Here is a 23,863-nt window from a genome sequence, read left to right on the forward strand (position 1 = left end):
GGTGATGCTATGGTGACCAGTGAGTTGAGATAAGGTGGGGCTTTACCTAGCAGAGACTTGTAGATGACCTGGAGCCAGTGGGTTTGACGACAAGTATGAAGCGAGGGCCAGCCATGAGATCATACAGGTCGCAGTGGTGGGTAGTATATGGGGCTTTGGTGACAAAACGGATGCCACTGTGATAGACTGCATCCAATTTGTTGAGTAGAGTGATGGAGGCTATTTTGTAAATGACATCACCAATGTCGAGGATCGGTAGGATGGTCAGTTTTACGAGGGTATGTTTGGCAGCATGAGTAAAGGATGCTTTGTTGCGAAATAGGAAGCCGATTCTAGATTTAATTTTGGATTGGAGATGTTTAATGTGAGTCTGGAAGGAGAGTTTACAGTCTACCCAGACACCTAGGTATTTGTAGTTGTCCACATATTTTCAGTCAGAACCGTCCAGAGTAGTGATGCTGGACAGGTGGGCAGGTGCGGGCAGCGATCGGTTGAAGAGCAGGCATTTAGTTTTACTTGCATTTAAGAGCAGTTGGAGGCCATGGAAGGAGAGTTGTATGGCATTGAAGCTCATCTGGAGGTTAGTTAACACAGTGTCCAACGAAGGGCCAGAGGTATACAGAATGGTGTCGTCTGCGTAGAGGTGGATCAAAGAATCACCAGCAGCGAAAGCGACATCATTGATGTATACAGAGAAGAGAGTCGGCCTGAGAATTGAACCCTGTGGCACCCCCATAGAGACTGCCAGAGGCCCGGACAACAGGCCCTCCGATTTGACACACTGAACTCTATCAGAGAAGTAGTTGGTGAACCAAGCGAGGCAGTCATTTGAGAAACCAAGGCTGTTGAGTCTGCCAATAAGAATGTTGTGATTGACAGAGTCGAAAGCCTTAGCCAAGTCGATGAATATGGCTGCACAGTAATGTCTCTTATCGATGGCGGTTATGATATCGTTCAGGACCTTGAGCGTGGTTGAGGTGCACCCATGACCAGCTCTGAAACCAGATTGCATAGGGGAGAAGGTACGGTGAGATTCAAAATGGTCGGTAATCTGTTTGTTAACTTGGCTTTCAGAAACCTTAGAAAGGCAGGGTAGAATAGATATAGGTCTGTAGCAGTTTGGGTCTAGAGTGTCTCCCCTTTGAAGAGGGGGATGACCACGGTAGCTTTCCAATCTATGGGAATCTCAGACGACACGAAAGAGAGGTTGTAATAGGCTAGTAATAGGGGTTGCAATAATCTCGGCAGATAATTTTAGAAAGAAAAGTTCCAGATTGTCTAGCCCGGCTGATTTTTAGGGGTCCAGATTTTGCAGCTCTTTCAGAACATCAGCTATCTGGATTTGGGTGAAGGAGAAGTGGGGGAGGTTTGGGCGAGTTGCTGTGGGGAGCGCAAGGCTGTTGACTGGGGTAGGGGTTTCCAGGAGTTTCCAAGCCCCAGTGCAGTGGGCAGCTGGGAGGAGGTGCTCTTATTCTCTATGGACTTTACATTGTCCCAGAACTTTTTTGAGTCAAACAAAAATTTCTGTTTGAAAAAGCTAGCCTTAGCTTTCCTATCTGCCTGTGTATATTGGTTCCTAACTTCCCTAAAAAGTTGCATATCACGGGGGCTGTTCGATGCTAATGCAGAACACCACAGGATTTTTTTGTGCTGGTCAAGGGCAGACATGTCTGGAGTGAACCAAGGGCTATATCTGTTCCTAGTTCAACATTTTTTGAATGGAGCATGCTTATTTAAGATGGTGAGGAAGGCACTTTTAAAGAATAACCAGGCATCCTCTACTGACGGGATGAAGTCAATGTCATTCCAGGATACCCAGGCCAGGTCAATTAGAAAGGCCTGTTCGCAGAAGTGTTTTAGGCAGTGTTTGACGGTGATGAGGGTGGTCGTTTGACCGCAGACCCATTACGGATGCAGGCAATGAGGCAGTGATCGCTGAGATCTTGGTTGAAAACAGCAGAGGTGTATTTGCAGGGCGAGTTAGTTAGGATGACATCTATGAGGGTGCCCATGTTTACGGATTTGGGATTGTACCTGGTAGGTTCATTGATAATTTGAGGGCATCCAGCTTAGATTGTAGGATGGCCGGGGTGTTAAGCATGTCCCAGTTTAGGTCACCTAGCAGCACGAGCTCAGAAGATAGATGGGGGGCAATCAATTCACATATGGTGTCCAGGGCACAGCTGGGGGCAGAGGGTGGTCTATAGCAAGCGGCAACGGTGAGAGACTTGTTTCTGGAAAGGTACATTTTTAGAAGTAGAAGCTCGACTTGTTTTGGTACAGACCTGGATAGTAGGACAGAACACTGCAGGCGATCTCTGCAGTAGATTGCAACACCGCCCCCTTTGGCAGTTCTATTTTGGCGGAAAATGTTATAGTTAGGGATGGAAATGTCAGGGGTTTTGGTGGTTTTCCTGAGCCAGGATTCAGACACGGCTAAGACATCCAGGTTGGCAGAATGTGCTAAAGCAGTGAACAAAGCAAACTTAGGGAGTAGGCTTCTAATGTTAACATGCATGAAACCAAGGCTTTTACAGTTACAGAAGTAAACAAATGAGAGCACCTGGGGAGTAGGAGTGGAGCTAGGCTCTGCAGGTCCTGGATGAACCTCTACATCACCAGAGGAACAGAGGAGAAGCAGGATAAGGGTACGGCTAAAGGCTATAAGAACTGGCCATCTAGCACGTTCGGAACAGAGAGTAAAGGGAGCAGGTTTCTGGACAATAGCATAGATTCAAGGCATAATATACAGACAAAGGTATGGTAGGAAAAGAGTACATTGGAGGTAAACCTAGGCATTGAGTAATGAAGAGAGAGATATAGTCTCTAGAGATGTTTAAACCAGGTGATGTCATCGCATATGTGGGAAGTGGAACAACATGGTTGGTTAAGGCATATTGAGCAGGGCTATAGGCTCTACAGTGAAATAAGGCAGTAATCACTAACCAGGACAGTAATGGACAAGGCATATTGATATTAGGGAGAGGCATGCATAGCCAAGTGATCGTATCGGTCCAGTGAGTGGTTGGGCTGGCTGGGGACACGACGATTCAGACAGTTAGCAGGCCGGGGCTGGCAAGCTAGCAGTTAGCAGGCCAGGGCTAGCAAGCTAGCATAAGGGCCTTAGAGGGAGTTCGCGATGGGGGAAAAGTCTGTTTTTGCCTCCTCGTGTGGTGACGTCGATAGACCAGTCGTGGAATTAGTAGGGTTCCAAGTAGCAGAGGGGTCTAAGTCCAATTGGCAAAATGGGTATAGTGGTCCAAGAAACTGGCTGGTGGATCAGCTAACAGTCCAATATGCTATAGATAGCTAGCAGGCCGCGCTTAGCAGAATGGGCCTTCAGGGGACATCGCGCCTGAGGGGCCTGTTGGGATCCTCGGGCAGATTATGTCGGTATTCCAGTCGTGAAGGATCGGCGGGGTTCCGTGCCCCGTACCGGCAGTAGAAGGGGTCTGGATATTGTAGCCGAGGAGTGGGCTTCAGGAGTAGCCCAGGAGCCCTAGCCGGGAGATGGGTCTAGCATGGGCTAGGCCCAGGCTAGTTGGTGCTTCCTCTGGGATGGAAACGTTAGCCAGGAGTAGTCAACCCAGGTTGCGGTTAGCTAGCTGCCATGATCCAGATGAAAGGGTTCAGAGTTTGCGGTAGGAATCTGGCGAGAGCGTTCCGAGCTAAAGGTTAGCTGATTGATAGCTGATAGCTGGTAGCTAGTTAGCTAGCTTGCTTCAGTTGAGGTATTCCAGTTCGGAGGTAAATAGAAATACTTTAGAGAAAAAACAGATCCACACCACATTGGGTGAGGCAGGTTGCAGGAGAGTATTTTGAAGTTGAGGTTTAGGAAAAAATATTTTTTTAAATGCGAAGAAAAAGATATATAAAGATATATACATGGGACAGGACAAAGACAAAGATGTCTGACTGCTATGCCATCTTGGATCAATTCTTTGCTGCAGGAGGGACTGGTGCACTTCACAAAATTCCCTCATTAAAATGCAAATCATTTTATAACATTTTTGACATGCGTTTTTCTGGATTCTTTTGTTGTTATTCTGTCTCTCACTGTTCAAATAAACCTACCATTAAAATTATAGATTGATCATTTCTTTGTCAGTGGGCAAACGTACAAAATCAGCAGGGGATCAAATACTTTTTTCCCTGACTGTATTGATTATGTTTCCTGGTGACAGAGTCTGCACAAGGATGACTGTTCAATGCCCCACATATTGAGCATTTCTTTGTAGCAAGTATATTATATAGTAGCTTAAATTGAAACTAATGACTTGATGAATCAATTGTTGTTTTATATGTCAGTTCATAGACCCGATGCCAAGGTATTGGGGCATAAAAAAAACTGTTTCCAACTGACTTGAATTGTATTGGTTGTTAGAGTGTTGATTTCCCGTGTTCCAGGTCTTAATTGTGTTGTCGTGATATCCTCCTCCCTAATCAGGATCTATTCATCAGCTCTCGCTCTTCTCTCTCTCTCTCTCTCTCTCTCTCTCTCTCTCTCTCTCTCTCTCTCTCTCCCTTCATCAGCTCCTGCTCTAGTAGCCTCTGCTTGTTTGGGAACATATTGATTAGACATCGTATCAACTAGGCTGTTAATGACACAACAGACACACACACAACAGTACACATCTGTCTACAGTATGTTACTACCCCCACATCTTGCCCTCTGTCTATGTTACTACCCCCACATCTTGCCCTCTGTCTATGTTACTACCCCCACGTCTGGCTGTTCTGTCTATGTTACTACCCCCACATCTTGCCCTCTGTCTATGTTACTACCCCCACGTCTGGCTGTTCTGTCTATGTTACTACCCCCACGTCTGGCTGTTCTGTCTATGTTACTACCCCCACATCTTGCCCTCTGTCTATGTTACTACCCCCACGTCTGGCTGTTCTGTCTGTGTTACTACCCCCACATCTTGCCCTCTGTCTATGTTACTACCCCCACATCTTGCCCTCTGTTTATGTTACTACCCTCACGTCTGGCTGTTCTGTCTGTGTTACTACCCCCACATCTTGCCCTCTGTCTATGTTACTACCCCCACATCTTGCCCTCTGTTTATGTTACTACCCCCACGTCTGGCTGTTCTGTCTGTGTTACTACCCCCACGTCTGGCTGTTCTGTCTATGTTACTACCCCCACGTCTTGCCCTCTGTCTGTGTTACTACCCCCACGTCTGGCTGTTCTGTCTGTGTTACTACCCCCACGTCTGGCTGTTCTGTCTGTGTTACTACCCGCACGTCTGGCTGTTCTGTCTGTGTTACTACCCCCACGTCTGGCTGTTCTGTGTATGTTACTACCCCCATGTCTGGCCCTCTGTCTATGTCTGGCTGTTCCGTTTGTGTTACTACCCCCACGTCTGGCTGTTCTGTCTATGTTACTACCCCCACGTCTTGCCCTCTGTCTGTGTTACTACCCCCACGTCTTGCACTCTGTCTGTGTTACTACCCACATGTCTTGCCCTCTGTATGTGTTACTACCCACACGTCTGGCTGTTCTGTCTGTGTTACTACCCCCACATCTGGCTGTTCTGTTTGTGTTACTACCCCCACGTCTGGCCCTCTGTCTGTGTTACTACCCACACGTCTGGCTGTTCTGTCTGTGTTACTACCCCCACACGTCTGGCTGTTCTGTCTATGTTACTACTCCCACGTCTGGCTGTTCTGTCTGTGTTACTACCCCCACATCTGGCTGTTCGGTTTGTGTTACTACCCCCACGTCTGGCTGTTCTGTCGATGTTTCTATCCCTACGTCTGGCTGTTCTGTCTGTGTTACTACCCCCACCTCTGGCTGTTCTGTCTATGTTACCACCCCCATGTCTGTCTGTTCTGTCTGTGTTACTACTCCCCACATCTGGCTGTTCTGTCTGTGTTACTACCCCTACGTCTGGCTGTTCTGTCTGTGTTACTACCCCCATGTCTGGCTGTTCTGTCTGTGTCCATGTTTCTGTCACGTTGTCGCTCTGTCTCTCTGTCTGGCCGTCTCTCTGTCTGTCTCTCTGTCTCTCTCTCACCCCCATCTTTCTCCTCCTCCTCTCTCTTGTTGAACTCTATCACTCTCTTTCTCTCTCTTACCCACTCTCCTCATCTCTATTTCTCTCTCCCTCCCTCTCTTTCACCCCCGCTCTCTCCCTTTCTTCCTCCTGGGTCTGTCATTGAGTGCACCTCCATATTTAATGTGTGTTTGTTCTCTGCTCCAGAGAGGGTAGTGGTCCTAAATGGTTGGCGTCTCGGTGTAGGGCAGCACTTTGCGTTACCATTTTGTGTGTGTGTGTGTGTGTGTGTGTGTGTGTGTGTGTGTGTGTGTGTGTGTGTGTGTGTGTGTGTGTGTGTGTGTGTGTGTGTGTGTGTGTGTGTGTGTCTCTGTGTGTGTGTCTCTGTGTGTGCCTGTGTGCAATTCTGTTCCATTCTGTTCTGTTCTTTTACTCAGAGCTTAATGCATTTATCTACAGGTCCATGTGTTGTTTTGTTTTCTCTGTAGCTTGTTTTTCTTTTGTCATTGGTTTCCAGAGAACCCTACTTCTCAGAGTGACACAGGAGGAAGTGGAGTGAGTCATTCACTTCATGTTGCAGTTTATGTTTCACTCACTACGCACAGGGGTTTCTTGTCTACCTTTCTGGATCAGTGTGTGTGTAACCTTATTTGAGATGCAGTGTTTCTGTCTTTTTGACTCTCTGTCTCACCTTTTCTCGCTCCCTGTCTCTCCTTTTCTCGCTCCGTCTCTCCTTTTCTCTCTTTTCTGTCTCTCTTTTTCGCTCTCTCCTTTTCTCTCTCTCTCTCTCTCTCTCTCTCTCTCTCTCTTCTCTCTCTGTCTCCCCTTTTCTCTGTCTCTCCTTTTCTCTCTCTCTGTCTCTCCTTTTCTCTCTCTCTGTCTCTCCTTTTCTCTGTCTCTCCCCTCTGACTCTCTTACAACATGTAGTTGTGATGACTAGCAGGTCATTGCAGGTGATGATTCTCTCTCTCACTCTATCTTTTTCTCTCCCTTTCTCTCACTCCTCTCTCCTATTCCTCCTCTCTCCTCTATCACTCTCCTCATCTCTTCCCCTCTTTCTCTCCCCCTCTCTCTCTCCTATTCCTCCTCTCTCCTCCTCTCTCCGACAGTAGTCTTGTATGGTGATCTCCAGGTGAAGACTCAATGTGCTCTCTCTCCTCCTCCTCCTCCTCTCTCTCTCCTCCTCCTCATCTCTCTCTCTCTGACGGTAGTGTTGTGTTGTGTTGTGTTGTTGTTGTTCTGCAGGTCAGTCTACCGACAGCTCCGTGGGGGAGGTGTCCATGCAGGTGGATCTCATCTCTCACCCTGGCACTGGAGAGCACAAAGTCAACGTGAAGGGTGAGACACACACACACGCAAGCACTCGCACATGCCATTCCTGTACACAAACACACAGAGGAGGAAAGCAGAAAGTGTGAAACAATTCAACCTCGCTTTACCCCTTAGATAAGAACATTACAACAACGATGTATCATTCTTAGTCAAATCTATTCATACCTGTAATGTTCAAAGAGGAACCACTGGGAAGAACATGGATAGTTGGGTTGTAGTTGTAGGCTAATGTTAAGCTGTGGTCATTATCAGATAGACTGATGCTACACTACATCCTACTTGGAGACTTCAATAGACAATAATAACCCCCGTAACATAACACATCTCTGACGGTATCATTAAAACCCTATACTACAGAACACTAGACATACAGAGACCAGTGGTTAAAACCCTAAACTACAGAACACTAGTCAGACAGAGACCAGTGGTTAAAACCCTATACTACAGAACACTAGTCAGACAGAGACCAGTGGTTAGAACCCTATACTACAGAACACTAGTCAGACAGAGACCAGCGGATAAAACCCTATACTACAGAACACTAGACATACAGTGACCAGTGGTTAAAACCCTATACTACAGAACACTAGTCAGACAGAGACCAGTGGTTAAAACCCTATACTACAGAACACTAGTCAGACAGAGACCAGTGGTTAAAACCCTATACTACAGAACACTAGACAGACAGAGACCAGCGGTTAAAACCCTATACTACAGAACACTAGTCAGACAGAGACCAGTGGTTAAAACCTTATTTTACAGAACACTAGTCAGACAGAGACCAGTGGTTAAAACCCTATACTACAGAACACTAGTCAGACAGAGACCAGTGGTTAAAACCCTATACTACAGAACACTAGTCAGACAGAGACAGAGACCAGTGGTTAAAACCCTATACTACAGAACACTAGTCAGACAGAGACCAGTGGTTAAAACCCTATACTACAGAACACTAGTCAGACAGAGACCAGTGGTTAAAACCCTATACTACAGAACACTAGACATACAGTGACCAGTGGTTAAAACCCTATACTACAGAACACTAGTCAGACAGAGACCAGTGGTTAAAACCTTATTTTACAGAACACTAGTCAGACAGAGACCAGCGGTTAAAACCCTATACTACAGAACACTAGTCAGACAGAGACCAGTGGTTAAAACCCTATACTACAGAACACTAGACATACAGAGACCAGTGGTTAAAACCCTATACTACAGAACACTAGTCAGACAGAGACCAGTGGTTAAAACCCTATACTACAGAACACTAGTCAGACAGAGACCAGTGGTTAAAACCCTATACTACAGAACACTAGTCAGACAGAGACCAGTGGTTAAAACCCTATACTACAGAACACTAGTCAGACAGAGACCAGTGGTTAAAACCCTATACTACAGAACACTAGTCAGACAGAGACCAGTGGTTAAAACCTTATTTTACAGAACACTAGTCAGACAGAGACCAGTGGTTAAAACCCTATACTACAGAACACTAGTCAGACAGAGACCAGTGGTTAAAACCTTATTTTACAGAACACTAGTCAGACAGAGACCAGTGGTTAAAACCTTATTTTACAGAACACTAGTCAGACAGAGACCAGTGGTTAAAACCCTATACTACAGAACACTAGTCAGACAGAGACCAGTGGTTAAAACCCTATACTACAGAACACTAGTCAGACAGAGACCAGTGGTTAAAACTCTATACTACAGAACACTAGTCAGACAGAGACCAGTGGTTAAAACATTATTTTACAGAACACTAGTCAGACAGACCAGTGATTTTAGAACAAGTATCCTATTTCAGTTTGCATAGTGGATGGATGGATGGGTGGGTGGATCGATGTGAGCATGGATGGATGATTTGATTGACTGATTGAATGATTGATTGATTAATTGATTAGCTGATTGATCGACTGATTGACTTATTGCTTGATTGATTGACTGATTGTCTGATTGATTGAGCGACTGATTGACTGATTGCTTGATTGATTGACTGATTGCTTGATTGATTGTTTGATTGGCTGATTGATTGAGTGACTGAATGATTGATTGATTGATGGACTGATCAATTGATCGACTGGTTGACTGATTGATTGACTGATTTCTTTATTTACTGATTGATTGATGTGTCTCTGCCGTTCCTTTCCAGTGGTGGGGGTCAACAACCTAAGCTGGCAGACCAATGCCATGTTCCGACCGTTCGTGGAGGTAAATGCGGTCGGGCCGCACCTCGCCGACAAGAAACGCAAGTTCACCACCAAGACCAAGAACAACAATTGGTCACCAAAGTACAACGAAACATTCCAATAGTAAGTCTGCTTTATTGTCTAAAGTAAGTCTGCTTTATTGTCTAAATTAAGTCTGCTTTATTGTCTAAAGTAAGTCTGGTTTATTGTCCAAAGTAAGTCTGGTTTATTGTCCAAAGTAAGTCTGGTTTATTGTCTAAAGTAAGTCTGGTTTATTCTCTAAAGGTCTGGTTTATTGTCTAAAGTAAGTCTGCTTTATTGTCTAAAGTAAGTCTGGTTTATTGTCCAAAGTAAGTCTGGTTAGTAGTCTGACATACAATTAAACATTCTGGTAGTAAGTCTGGTTTATTGTCTAAAGGTCTGGTTTATTGTGTAGAGTAAGTCTGGTTAGTTGTCTGACATACAATTAAACATTCTGGTAGTAAGTCTGGTTTATTGTCTAAAGGTCTGGTTTATTGTGTAGAGTAAGTCTGGTTAGTTGTCTGACATACAATTAAACATTCTGCTAGTAAGTCTGGTTTATTGTCTAAAGTAAGTCTGGTTTATTGTGTAGAGTAAGTCTGGTTAGTAGTCTGACATACAATTAAACATTCTGCTAGTAAGTCTGGTTTATTGTCTAAAGCAAACAACCTAATCCTGTGTTTTGGCTTCAGTAATGTGTATCTTGGTTGTGCCAGGAGTGTTGCTCCTCCAGTATTATAGTATTTGCTGCATAGTGGGAATGTAGACACATGCAGTGCTCACTGTCAAAACGTTTGGAAAAGGTTACAAATGAAACTAAAAACGCTTATATCGCAGCATGAAAGTAATGAGATGATGAAGTGCTTTTAAAAATGAAAAAAATAGACATTTCAGTTATTTGAATAGTGAGAATAGAGAGGGGGTGAGATAGATCATTCACCCTATCTATGCAGCTGTACCACTGTCTGTCTGATACTGAGCCAGCTGCATTTAAAGCACAATGTAGAGCCTGTGTCCCAAAAGCATCCTATTTCCTTTACATTCAGTGTATTAAACATTAGGAACACCTTCCTAATATTGAGTTGCATCCCCTTTTGCCCTAAGAACAGCCTCAATTTGTCTGGGCATGGTCTCTGCAAGGTGTCGAAAGGTTTCCACAGGGATGCTGGCCCATGTTGACTCCAATGCTTCCAACAGTTGTGTCAAGTTGGCTTGATGTCCTATGGGTGATGGACCATTCTTGATACACACCGGAAACTGTTGAAAAACCCAGCAGCGTTGCCGTTCTTGACACACTCAAACCAGTGCTACCTACTACCATACCCAATTCAAAGGCACTTAGTTATGTTGTCTTGCCCATTGGCACATACACAAGCCATGTCTCAATTGTCTCAAGGCTTAAAACTCCTTCTTCAACCTGTCTCCTCCCCTTCATCTACACTGATCGAAGTGGATTTAACAGGTGACATCAATAAGGGACCATAGCTTTCACCTGGTCAGTCTATGTCATGGAAAGAGCAGGTTTTTTCTGTTTTGTACACTCAGGGTATAGTGCCCTGGTCAAAAGTAGTGAACTACATAGGGAATAGGGTGCCATTTGGGACAGGATTTGACTAACAGGGTTTGACTATCAGCTGCATCCAATCCTCTCACTGATAGTGAGCCAGATGTCTGTGAAATGCAGTCAGAGAGTGAGTGATCATCTGTAGTGCCTACGTGGTCTCTGGTGCTCTTTTAATGCCAGCGTCCACTGACCGAGATCAATGTCAACAGGAACACCGTCTGCAAATACATGCAAAGAAAACAACTGATAGACAACAATACAGATTTTTTACATTTACATTTAAGACATTTAGCAGACGCTCTTATCCAGAGTGACTTACAAATTGGTGCATTCACCTTATAATATCCAGTGGAACAACCACTTTAAAATAGTGCATCTAAATCTTTTAAGGGGGGGGGGGGGGTTAGAAGGATTACTTTATCCTATCCCAGGTATTCCTTAAACAGGTGGGGTTTCAGGTGTCTCCGGAAGGTGGTGATTGACTCCGCTGTCCTGGCGTCGTGAGGGAGCTTGTTCCACCATTGGGGTGCCAGAGCAGCGAACAGTTTTGACTGGGCTGAGCGGGAACTGTGCTTCCTCAGAGGTAGGGAGGCGAGCAGGCCAGAGGTGGATGAACGCAGTGCCCTTGTTTGGGTGTAGGGCCTGATCAGAGCCTGAAGGTACGGAGGTGCCGTTCCCCTCACAGCTCCGTAGGCAAGCACCATGGTCTTGTAGCGGATGCGAGCTTCAACTGGAAGCCAGTGGAGAGAGCGGAGGAGCAGGGTGACGTGAGAGAACTTGGGAAGGTTGAACACCAGACGGGCTGCGGCGTTCTGGATGAGTTGTAGGGGTTTAGTGGCACAGGCAGGGAGCCCAGCCAACAGCGAGTTGCAGTAATCCAGGCGGGAGATGACAAGTGCCTGGATTAGGACCTGCGCCGCTTCCTGTGTGAGGCAGGGTCGTACTCTGCGAATGTTGTAGAGCATGAACCTACAGGATCGGATCACCGCCTTGATGTTAGTGGAGAACGACAGGGTGTTGTCCAGGGTCGTACTCTGCGAATGTTGTAGAGCATGAACCTACAGGATCGGATCACCGCCTTGATGTTAGTGGAGAACGACAGGGTGTTGTCCAGGGTCCTCCCAGAGGCTCTTAGCACTCTGGGAGGAGGACACAAGGGAGTTGTCAACCATGATGGCGAGATCATGGAACGGGCAGTCCTTCCCCGGGAGGAAGAGCAGCTCCGTCTTGCCGAGGTTCAGCTTGAGGTGGTGATCCGTCATCCACACTGATATGTCTGCCAGACATGCAGAGATGCGATTCGCCACCTGGTTGTCAGAAGGGGGAAAGGAGAAGATTAATTGTGTGTCGTCTGCATAGCAATGATAGGAGAGACCATGTGAGGATATGACAGAGCCAAGAGACTTGGTGTATAGCGAGAATAGGAGAGAGCCTAGAACAGAGCCCTGGGGGACACCAGTGGTGAGAGCACGTGGTGCGGAGACAGATTCTCGCCACGCCACCTGGTAGGAGCGACCTGTCAGGTAGGACGCAATCCAAGCGTGGGCCGCGCCGGAGATGCCCAGCTCGGAGAGGGTGGAGAGGAGGATCTGATGGTTCACAGTATCAAAGGCAGCAGATAGGTCTAGAAGGATGAGAGCAGAGGACAGAGAGTTAGCTTTAGCAGTGCGGAGAGCCTCCGTGACACAGAGAAGAGCAGTCTCAGTTGAATGCCCAGTCTTGAAACCTGACTGATTAGGATCAAGAAGGTCATTCTGAGAGAGATAGCAAGAGAGCTGGCCAAGGACGGCACGTTCAAGAGTTTTGGAGAGAAAAGAAAGAAGGGATACTGTTCTGTAGTTGTTGACATTGGAGGGATCGAGTGTAGGTTTTTTCAGAAGGGGTGCAACTCTCGCTCTCTTGAAGACGGAAGGGACGTAGCCAGCGGTCAAGGATGAGTTGATGAGCGAGGTGAGGTAGGGGAGAAGGTCTCCGGAAATGGTCTGGAGAAGAGAGGAGGGGATAGGGTCAAGTGGGCAGGTTGTTGGGCGGCCGGCCGTCACAAGACGCGAGATTTCATCTGGAGAGAGAGGGGAGAAAGAGGTCAAAGCACAGGGTAGAGCAGTGGGAGCAGGACCAGCAGTGTCGTTTGACTTAGCAAACGAGGATCGGATGTCGTCAACCTTCTTTTCAAAATGGTTGACGAAGTCATCCGCAGAGAGGGAGGAGGGGGGAGGGGGAGGAGGATTCAGGAGGGAGGAGAAGGTAGCAAAGAGCTTCCTAGGGTTAGAGGCAGATGCTTGGAATTTAGAGTGGTAGAAAGTGGCTTTAGCAGCAGAGACAGAAGAGGAAAATGTAGAGAGGAGGGAGTGAAAGGATGCCAGGTCCGCAGGGGAGGCGAGTTTTCCTCCATTTCCGCTCGGCTGCCCGGAGCCCTGTTCTGTGAGCTCGCAGTGAGTCGTCGAGCCACGGAGCAGGAGGGGAGGACCGAGCCGGCCTGGAGGATAGGGGGACAGAGAAAATCAAAGGATGCAGAGAGGGAGGAGAGGAGGGTTGAGGAGGCAGAATCAGGAGATAGGTTGGAGAAGGTTTGAGCAGAGGGAAGAGATGATAGGATGGAAGAGGAGAGAGTAGCGGGAGAGAGAGAGCGAAGGTTGGGACGGCACAATACCATCCGAGTAGGGGCAGAGTGAGAAGTGTTGGATGAGAGCGAGAGGGAAAAGGATACAAGGTAGTGGTCAGAGACTTGGAGGGGAGTTGCAATGAGATTAGTGGAAGAACAGCATCTAGTAAAGATGAGGTCAAGCGTATTGCCTGCCTTGTGAGTAGGGGGGGAAGGTGAGAGGGTCAGGTCAAAAGAGGAGAGGAGTGGAAAGAAGGAGGCAGAGAGGAATGAGTTAAAGGTAGACGTGGGGAGGTTAAAGTCACCCAGAACTGTGAGAGGTGAGCCATCCTCAGGAAAGGAACTTATCAAGGCGTCAAGCTCATTGATGAACTCTCCAAGGGAACCTGGAGGGCGATAAATGATAAGGATGTTAAGCTTGAAAGGGCTGGTAACTGTGACAGCATGGAATTCAAATGAGGAGATAGACAGATGGGTCAGGGGAGAAAGAGAGAATGTCCACTTGGGAGAGATGAGGATTCCAGTGCCACCACCCCGCTGGCTCGATGCTCTAGGGGCATGCGAGAACACGTGGGCAGACGAGGAGAGAGTAGTAGGAGTAGCAGTGTTATCTGTGGTAATCCATGTTTCCGTCAGCGCCAGGAAGTCTAGGGACTGGAGGGTAGCATAGGCTGAGATGAACTCAGCCTTGTTGGCCTGAGACCGGCAGTTCCAGAGGCTGCCGGAGATCTGGAACTCCACGTGGGTCGTGCGCGCTGGGACCACCAGGTTAGAGTGGCAGCGGCCACGCGGTGTGGAGTGTTTGTATGGCCTGTGCAGAGGGGAGAGAACAGGGATAGACAGACACATAGTTGACAAGCTACAGAAGAGGCTACGCTAATGCAAAGGAGATTGGAATGACAAGTGGACTACACGTCTCCAATGTTCAGAAAGTTAAGCTTACGTTGCAAAAATCTTATTGACTAAAATGACGAAAATGATACAGTACTGCTGGCTGGTGGAGTAGGCTAGCTAGCAGTGGCTGCGTTGTTGACTTTGAACGTGTAGCTGGCTAGGTAACCTCGATAGTTTCAGTACTACACCTTGTCATGATACAAAAGCAACTTTGTAGCTAGCGAACATAACACTAATCAAGACGTTCCTTTGTAATGTATTTAGTTTCTACAATGCTGCTCGTCGGTAATAGTTGGCTGGGTTTGGAAAAATGGCATCGAGGGGGACGGAAATAGCTGGCTAGCTAACCTCGATAATTACTAAACTACACAATTATCAAGCTATGACAAAGACAACTATGTAGCTAGCTAGCTAACACTGCACTAGTCAAATCGTTCCGTTGTAAAGTATTAGTATCTACAGCGCTGCTAGTCGGTAACGGTTGGCTAGCTAGCAGTGGGTTAATGATGACTAGGTGTGTTGACTAAGTCTGGCGTCGCGTCGCGGCTGGCTAGCTAGCCTCGATAATGACTCTAAACTACACAATTATCTTAGATGCAAAGACAGCAAAGACAACTATGTAGCTGGCTAACTAACACTAACACTAATCAAGTCGTTCCGTTGTAATGTAATAGTTTCTGCAGTGCTGCTAGTCGGTAGAAGTTGGCTGGTTGGCTAGCTAGCAGTGTTGACTAGCTAGCTAGCAGTGATGACTACGTTAGGAGGACGAAGATAGCTAACCTCGATAATTACTCTAATTACTCTAAACTACACAATTATCTTTGATACAAAGACGGCTATGTAGCTAGCTAAGAAAAATTGCTCAGATCAAACAGATCAAAAAACACATTTAAAACAACTGTGTGCAGGTGTGGTCAGAAGCCCAAGGGCTGATATGAAAACCACACCACCAAAATAATATATACAATACATAAGTACGAAAATTAAGGTTCGTTAAAACAGATAACAAAACCTACTAATTATAAATGTAGAAATTATTTGATCAGTAATCACAAAAAAAGAGTGTTTAAATGTGTGTGTGTGCATGTGTGCATGTGAGTGTGTGAGAGTTAGGCTATATAGAGGAGATTACTGAGTAGTTTGGTTCATCAGGCTGACAGTCTTTGCTTGGAGTTATTGAGGGATGATGTTTTGGCAATGTAAGAATTCCAGAGTATGGTACTTCTGTATTTGATAGAGAATTGACTATGTGAGGTGCGGCAGTGGGGAGGGTGAAGGTTATCACAGTGTCTTGTGTTATATAGATGGATTTCAGAATGAACCTGGAAGAATCCATTGAAGGGTTTAGTTAAACTGTCTGGGAAGTATTTGTAGATGAAAGTGCATAATTGGCGAACATTAATGTCGTAAATAGACAAGATATTGAGTTTCTTAAACAAAGATGCAGAAGGAGCCAGGTAGTTAGAGGAGTTGGCTAGTCTAGCAAATGTATTTTTGTGTAGGTAGGAGGCATATGTACTGGCCCAGACAATATTACAGTAAATGAGATATGAGTAAATGAAGCTATAGTATAGAGTTAGGAAGCAAGCCTGACCACTAATCTTTCTGATGATACCAACAGATTTCATCGCTTGCTGCAGACAAATTGAATATGATCTTTCCAGGCTAACTTTGCATCAGTTAGAGCTCCAAGGAATCTAGTGGATGTGACTTGTTCCATTTCATTCCCACCAATTGAGATTCTGGCTTTGTTTATGTATGTATATATATATATGGTGCTCCTCCCCATCGTGTATCTGGGATAGAACGGCCCCTAGTCCTGTATCACATGCATCCGTCTTGACCACCATCGGCACCTGGAAATCAGGTGTTACGAGAATTGGATGGGAGCACAGCGCTTCCTTCAGACGGCTGAACGCCGCTTCTGTCTCGTCTGTCCATTTCACTGTTTTCCGGAGGCGGGCCCTGGTTAGATCGGTGAGGGGGAAGCTATAGCCGCAAAGTTGGGGATAAACCGGCTATAGTATCCTGCCAGTCCGAGGAAGGACTTGACCTGTGTCTTGGTGCGTGGAACGGGCCAGTCACGTACCGCGTGAACCTTCCTCTCCTGGGGCTTGATGTTCCCCCGTCCGATCAAATACTCCAGGTACTCCACCTCCTCGAACCCTAGCTTGCATTTCTTGGGGTTTGCGGTCAACCCGGCTTGTCTGAGTGCGTCCAGCACCGCCTGGAGGCACGTCAGGTGCTCTTCCTAACCTTGGCTGTGGATGATTATCATCCAGATAGGCCTCTACGTAATGCTGGTGGGGTTGACGCACTCTGTTCATCAGTCGCTGGAATGTGGGCGGGCCTCCGTGGAGACCGAATGGGAGCACCCGGTACTGGTACAGACCGTCTGGTGTTGAGAACGCCGTCTTCTCTCGGGAGGAGGCTGCCAATGGTACCTGCCAATATCCTTTGATCAGGTCAAGGGTGCTGATGTACCTGGCCTTTCCCAATCGGTCGATGAGCTCGTCCACCCTCGGCATGGGGTAGACGTCGAATACGCTTATGTCGTTCACACCCCGGAAATCATTACAGAAGCGGAGGCTACCATCCGGTTTGGGCACCAACACGATGGGGCTGCACCATGCACTGTGGGACTCTTCAATGACCCCCATTCTCAGCATAGCCTCCACTTCTTGGTTCACGGCCTTCCGTCGGGCCACCGGAATCCGATACGGCCTCATTCTTACCGTTTCCCCGGGCCGGGTACGGATGTGGTGTTCAATGAGGGTCATGCGGCCCGGCTTCTCGGAGAACACCGCCGTGTTCCAATCGACAAGCTCCCTGAGCTCTTGCTTCTGGGCTGGGTCAAGGTCCTCATTGCTCGGGACCACCACTGGTACCGTTGGCATCCTGGGTCCTGACCATAACATGGCCAAGGCTGTCCTCTCGTGCCACTTCTTCAACAGGTTCACGTGGTAAATCTGTTGAGGTTCCCGTCTCCCCGGTTGCCGTACGCAGTAATTGACAGGTCCCAGCTTTTCGACCACCTCATATGGTCCATGCCATGTTGCCAGGAACTTACTTTCGGCCGTGGGGATCAATACCAACACCCTGTCTCCCACCTGGAATTCTCGGGGCTGGGCTCCCCAATTGTAGACCTGGGCTTGGGCGCATTGGGCCTTCTCCATATGTTCCCTCACGACTGGCCATATGGCTGTCATCCGCTCCCGCATCGTCTCCACATGCTCTACCACGCAACGTAAGGGGGTCAGTTGGGCTTCCCACACCTCCTTGGCGAGGTCCAGTAGGCCACGTGGCCTCCTCCCATAGGGTAGTTCGAATGGGGAAAACCCAGTGGAGGATTGGGGTACTTCTGGGATTGAGAACATTAGGTGGGGTAGTAGCTGGTCCCAGTTCTTCTCGTCCTGCTCGATGACCTTCCGCAGCATCTGTTTGAGTGATTTGTTAAAGTGCTCGACGAGCCCATCCGTCTGCGGGTGAAAAACGGAGGTCCGGATCTGCTTGATCTGCAGGAGGGCACACAACTCTTTCATGAGGCGGGACATAAACTCTGTACCTTGGTCTGTCAGGATCTTGTTCGGGATGCCCACCCGGCTAAAGAGGTGGAACAGCTCCTGGGTGATTCCCTTGGATACTGCTGCCCGTAGGGGAGTGGCCTCGGGATACCGGGTGGCATAGTCTACTATTACCAAGATGTACCTGTGTCCTCGTGCAGTCTTTACCAGGGGTCCCACTATGTCCATGGCGATGCGTTCAAAGGGCACCCCGAGGATCGGCAGGGGGACCAGAGGGTTTCGGAAGTGTGCTTTCGGGGCAGTGAGTTGACACTCCTCACAGCTGCGACAGTAGTCTTCCACGGCCCTCCTCATCCCAGGCCAGTGGAACTGGGCGGCGATCCGTTCCCGGGTCTTCTCCATTCCCAGGTGTGCCCCCAACAGGTGGGTGTGGGCCAGCTGAAGAACAGTTCCTGCATAACGTTGGGGCAGCAACAATACCTCTCAAAGTTCCCCCTGTTGGCGTGACACCTGATTCAAAAGGTTATTCTTCATTTGGAAATGGGGGTATCGCCAGTCACTCAACCCCGGAAGTAGCTGTCCATCCATCGCTATCACTTGGGCTGTGGCGGCTTTCAAGTTCGGATCCTCCCACTGGGCCGTCCCGAATTGTCCCCTCAGTTGGCCCCCAGCGGGGGTCTTGACTGGCCCCTCGAAATCGAGGAGGGGGAGGATGGGCTCCTCCTCCAGGGGTTCCCCAGGGGGTTCAGGTTCCGGCGCCCCCTCCGACTCCAACTCCGGAGCCGTAGACACATGCTGGTTAACCGGTTGCTTCCGGGCCACACAGGCTATTGGTCGTCCTCGCTCTCTTCTTCGGCCGGCTCGTACCTTCTTCCTCAACTCGTGCCCAGGGCCGCGAACATTGGACAATCCCGTCCCACTAGGAGAGGTACCGGCAGCTCTGGTACTGCACCCACCATCATCTGACAACTCCCTTGTGGCGTCACGATGTTGGTCCATATGGTGAGATACCGCTTTGTGTCACCGTGAACACAGGAAATGGACATCTCCCTACCCTGTTCGGTCTCCTGCTTCAGCAGGCTCGTGGTTACGAGCATAAACATGCTTCTGGAGTCTAATAGCATGTCGTGTCCGTCAACCTTCACCGGGACCATCGGTGCAGTTGACTCGTGGTGCGCCCAACAGTAGGTGACATAGTTCACGGCGTGACCCACCTCGCCTCCAGGGCTAGCTGTTGGCATCGACTCCTCTCGAGCCGGGCAATTCCAGGCAATGTGCCCCCGGGTGCCACACTCAAAACACCTCCTTTGGTCTCCATCTACCTTGGGTCGTCGGGTCGGCCCTACTCCCGCCGTCTCTCCACGGGTTTGCGATCCTTTGGCCCTGCCGACTGTCGGTTCATGGTACACCGCGGTGGGGCTGTCCTTCCGTCCCCTCGGATAGGTCGCTGACTCGTCCCAGCTCCCACTCAGCAGTGCCTGAGAGACCCTCTCCGGGATATCGTCTTCTGGGCTCCGGGTCTTGCTGTATCCTGTCGGGCACACAAACTCAACTCCCTCGTCTTAGCTTGGGTAATCGTCTCCAACTATATGAAAGTCACCTCACTTCCCCCAGTCCTCCCCCGGGTGTGCTGCCCTTCTGGCAGCTTTATGGACCTCGCACAGCTGGTGAGCAATCCGCCCTTGATTACTCACCAACTCCCAATCAGCCCCAATTAGTCCTGTCCAGAGAGCCCGTCGAGACCTGGCACGTCCAGCAGATGGAGCCACCGCCTCGTGATGTATACTCTATCTGTTACCAGGCCTCGACGAGTCTCCCCCTGGTGGCTGACCTGCTGTACGCACAATATATATAACTATATACACTACCATTCAAAAGTTTGGGGTCACTTAGAAATGGCCTTGTTTTTTAAAGAAAATCACATTTTCTACACTACTAATGTGTGTTTGTTTGTGGTTTCTGTGCGTGTGTGTGTTTGTGTGTGGTTTCTGTTTGTGTGGTTTTTGTGTGTTTGTGTGTGGTTTATTTTTACATATTTTATTTTTGCATTTTACAATTAAGAACATTCAAAACAAAAGTGAAAAGATATTAGACAGCAATAGGACAAAGTGACAATAACAGACGAGCGTAAAAATAATAATAATAATAATAATTGTATATACAAACATACAATAAATAAGTCATGATAAAGAGTAAAATAAAAATACTAATAATGAGACATTGGATCATATGTTCAACTGCCGTAAGCTACATATTATACATTACGTGTGAAACATTATATAAGGGTTATATAGAGATTCAATCAATGTGATGTGAGGGGAGATTCTCCATATAGTCAATAAAAGGTTGCCAAATTTTGTAAAATGTCTCTAACTTATTCCTCAAGCAGTAAGTGATTTTCTTCAGTGGGATACAACTATTAACTTCCGATAGCCACATTGCAACTGGCAGGGAGGAATCCGATTTCCATTTCAAGGCAATACATTTCTTGGCAATCGCTAGCAATATTTCTGTTAGCTTTATAGTATGGCTTTGCCTAAGATTGGTGTTAGTACAGTTACCCAGTAGACAGACCTCCGGGTCTAAAGGGAATGCAACCCCGTGAATTGAGGATAAGGTATCGCATACCCCCTGCTAGAAACCGTGTAGTTTTGAACACTGCCAAGTACATTGGAGGAATGTTCCTTCATCTGAGCCACATCTAAAACATAGGGAGGAGATATCAGGGTTGAACGTGCAGTCTAGATGGGGTGATATAGAGCTGATGGAGGAAATTAAACTGGATCAGTCTGTATCTGGAGTTCAAGGTGGATGTAACATCATCCCTGCATAGGTCACTCCATAGACCCTCATCAAGATCAATACCCAGATCTTTTTCCCATCTAAGTCTGGGTTTATCTAGCTCAGGCAGTGTTAGTCCTGACATAAGAGCATCGTAAACACGGGAAATGGTCTTGAATAGTGGTTGGTCTGCGTGGCAGAGTTGTTCAATAGGTGACATCTTAGGTAGGTTCCATTGTCCCTTGGGAGTCACCCTAATAAAGTTTCGTAGTTGTAGGTAGCTAAAGAAGTCCCTGTTAGGCAAGTGGTATTTCTGTTTCAGTTGTGTGTGGTTTCTGTGCATGTGTCTGTGTATGTTTGTGTGTGGTTTCTGTGCATCTGTGTTTGTGTGGTTTCTGTGTGCTTGTGTGTGGTTTCTCTGTGTGTGTGTGTGTGTGTGTGTGTGTGTGTGTGGTTTCTGTGTGTGTTTGTGTGTGGTTTCTGTGCGTGTGTGTTTGTGTGTGGTTTCTGTGCTTGTGTTCGTTTTATCCAACTAACTTTTAGCTCTCTGGTGTCTGGTCTCTGACTGACTGAGTTCCGTTGTCTAATCAATCAATCAATGAATCAATCAGTCATACAACATGACATGTCCTCTCCTCTCTGACTGCGTGTTGTTGTTGTTAATGAAGATGTTCTATCTATCCTGTTCAATAAACTACAAATGTAAGAGGAATGGGACTGATGTTGATCATGTTGTTGTCTCTCTTCCTCCCCAGTGTTCTGAGCAATGAGTACGGTCCAGAGTGCTACGAGCTCCACGTCTCAGTGAAGGACTACTGCTTCGCCAGAGAGGACCGTATCATCGGCATGGCGGTCCTCCAGCTCAGAGACCTGGCCGACCAGGGGAGCTGCTGTGCCTGCTACCCCCTGGTGAAGAGCATCTCCATGGACGACACCGGACTCACCATCATGAGGATACTCTCTCAAAGGACCAACGACGAAGTGGCCAAAGAGTTTTGTCGTCTCAAGACCGACATACGCTCTTCAGAGGAGGTCGCCTCCTAGTATGGAGATGTGATGGAGGGATGGATGGAATGAATGGATGATTGCATGGAAGGGAAGAGAGGAGGGGAAGAGAGGGAGGGAGGCAAGGGGAAGGAAGGAAGGAAGGAAGGAAGGAAGGAAGGCAGTTGAGGAGTTGTGTTGTCTGTTTTTGTGCATGTGTGTAAAACATCTGTTGGAATGTTCATTTTAAACTACAGTATGTACCAGTGTTTACTTACCGTATGCTCAATATTAAGTACTATATTCAACGAGTTATGTTAACGAGACATGAAATACCTTTTTGTACAACATTTAGATTTGTTCCGATAAAGTGCCAAACCAGAGGAAAAAAAGTACAACAACAAAACAAACAACAAAAGATAATAGTGATGAATTATGGTGATACTTAATATGTTTGATGAAAAATTTGCTTGATTATTTGGTTCAGTGTAAAATCATTGTCTCAAAAAAACGGTGGTGTTTTAATCGTTAAAAATCGTTCATTTGCACCCTGTTTTGTTACTCGTCCCCTCACACAGCACTTGTTGTGCATGTCCCGTTTACAACCATGTCTCTTCTATCATCTCACAGTGACCACAGGGTTGGGGTCCATGTACCCTGGCCCTAAAACTCTTTGTATTTAAGCCGAAACCTGAAAAGAGACCATTTTTTTAACGGCGATGACTGCTATGTAAACCTTCATAGGTGTTTGTAATTTTATAACCATGACAACAACGAAAAGCCTCCAGTGCTGTCAGTCAACACAGAAAGGGTGGATCCTATTTTTTCTTTTTCTTTTTGCCTGTAATCTTTCCGTTTGGCCATCGGCTTCCAGCCTTTCTGTACGACCACTGTGAACACGAGCTTTGGAAGGCAAGCCGACATAACATTGCTGACGGTTTGATATTGTTGTTTCATATTTATTAAGATAACTTTGTTCCTGAGAAACTGCCAAAGTTATATAAAAATGTTTGTACAAAAGCAATCCATTACATGTATGAAAAATATATATGTACATGTGAACTATTTACTTTTACAATGCTAAATATCTGATTGTTGATGGGGCGGTTCTAGAACAATTTTTTTGAGTTTGTGTGAAGCTATTTACAAGATTTGAGAGTCGCAAAATGTTACTTTACACACGAGTTGAATTGAGCTTCTGCCATTTGGTTTATTTTTCTTCATAAAGGAAAGAGTCTAACATTGGGTAAATATGCAACATTCCTATGTATTGCACTGATGGCGAATTGTATGTCATGTAAATATATTTAGTGAGAAATTGTACAAAACAAACGCCTCCTTTATTTCCAACACATTGTTCAAAGTGTTTTTTGTTGTTGTTTAATAATCTGATACATTCATTCAGTGATATAATCCTATATGCTGTAGCCTCTATATACAGTATCTATTGCCAGAAGACATTTCACATCTCAAATGGAATGACAGAGTAATGTACTGTATGGCCCACAGAGATCCTATAAATCACTAGAGTTCTATGTCATTCTATTGTATGAACCTTCCCACATAAAGATGCAATCTGTAACTTCATTGTCCCCTGTGGCCCTGGGCTCAAATGAAACCCACCAAGTAATCAACTCTAACCTTTCCTACCCCTCTCCTGGGGGACCACCAGACAGTGCTCATTTTCGCGCTAGCCCCGACGTTCCAAGGATGAGAATACTTTAACACTAATCAGTAGAGAACATTTTCAATGCCCATTTTGAAGCTCAGAGTCAGAATGAAATTACTCACAGGTCCTGTTCAGACAGGGTGTGTCAAAAAAAGGAAGTTGTTTAATTGGTTCTACCCAGCGGATCAAGGTGCGTGTCCGTGGCCTATGGGCCCTGGTCAAAAGTAGTGCACTATATTGTAAATATGGTGCCATTTGAGAAGCTAACCAGTAGAGAACACCCACCAGGGGGTATTCTTCTGTG

At 46.9% G+C, this 23,863-nt stretch overlaps 1 protein-coding gene across 4 annotated transcripts in view; it reads left to right on the forward strand.

The window, feature by feature from the left end:
• LOC106593220 (protein unc-13 homolog C) overlaps positions 1-23,222 on the forward strand; it is a 184,439-nt gene extending 161,217 nt beyond the window's left edge. For all 4 annotated transcript variants that reach the window (XM_045708287.1, XM_045708288.1, XM_045708289.1 and 1 more), the window contains 3 exons: positions 7,245-7,337; positions 9,484-9,643; positions 21,662-23,222. In XM_045708287.1, coding sequence (XP_045564243.1) covers positions 7,245-7,337; positions 9,484-9,643; positions 21,662-21,950 — 542 coding nt within the window. In that variant the 3' untranslated portion in view covers positions 21,951-23,222. The remainder of the gene's footprint in view (positions 1-7,244; positions 7,338-9,483; positions 9,644-21,661) is intronic.
• Positions 23,223-23,863: the final 641 nt, after the last annotated feature.

Source organism: Salmo salar, chromosome ssa26 (assembly GCF_905237065.1).
Source record: "Salmo salar chromosome ssa26, Ssal_v3.1, whole genome shotgun sequence".
Lineage (NCBI taxonomy): Eukaryota > Metazoa > Chordata > Actinopteri > Salmoniformes > Salmonidae > Salmo > Salmo salar.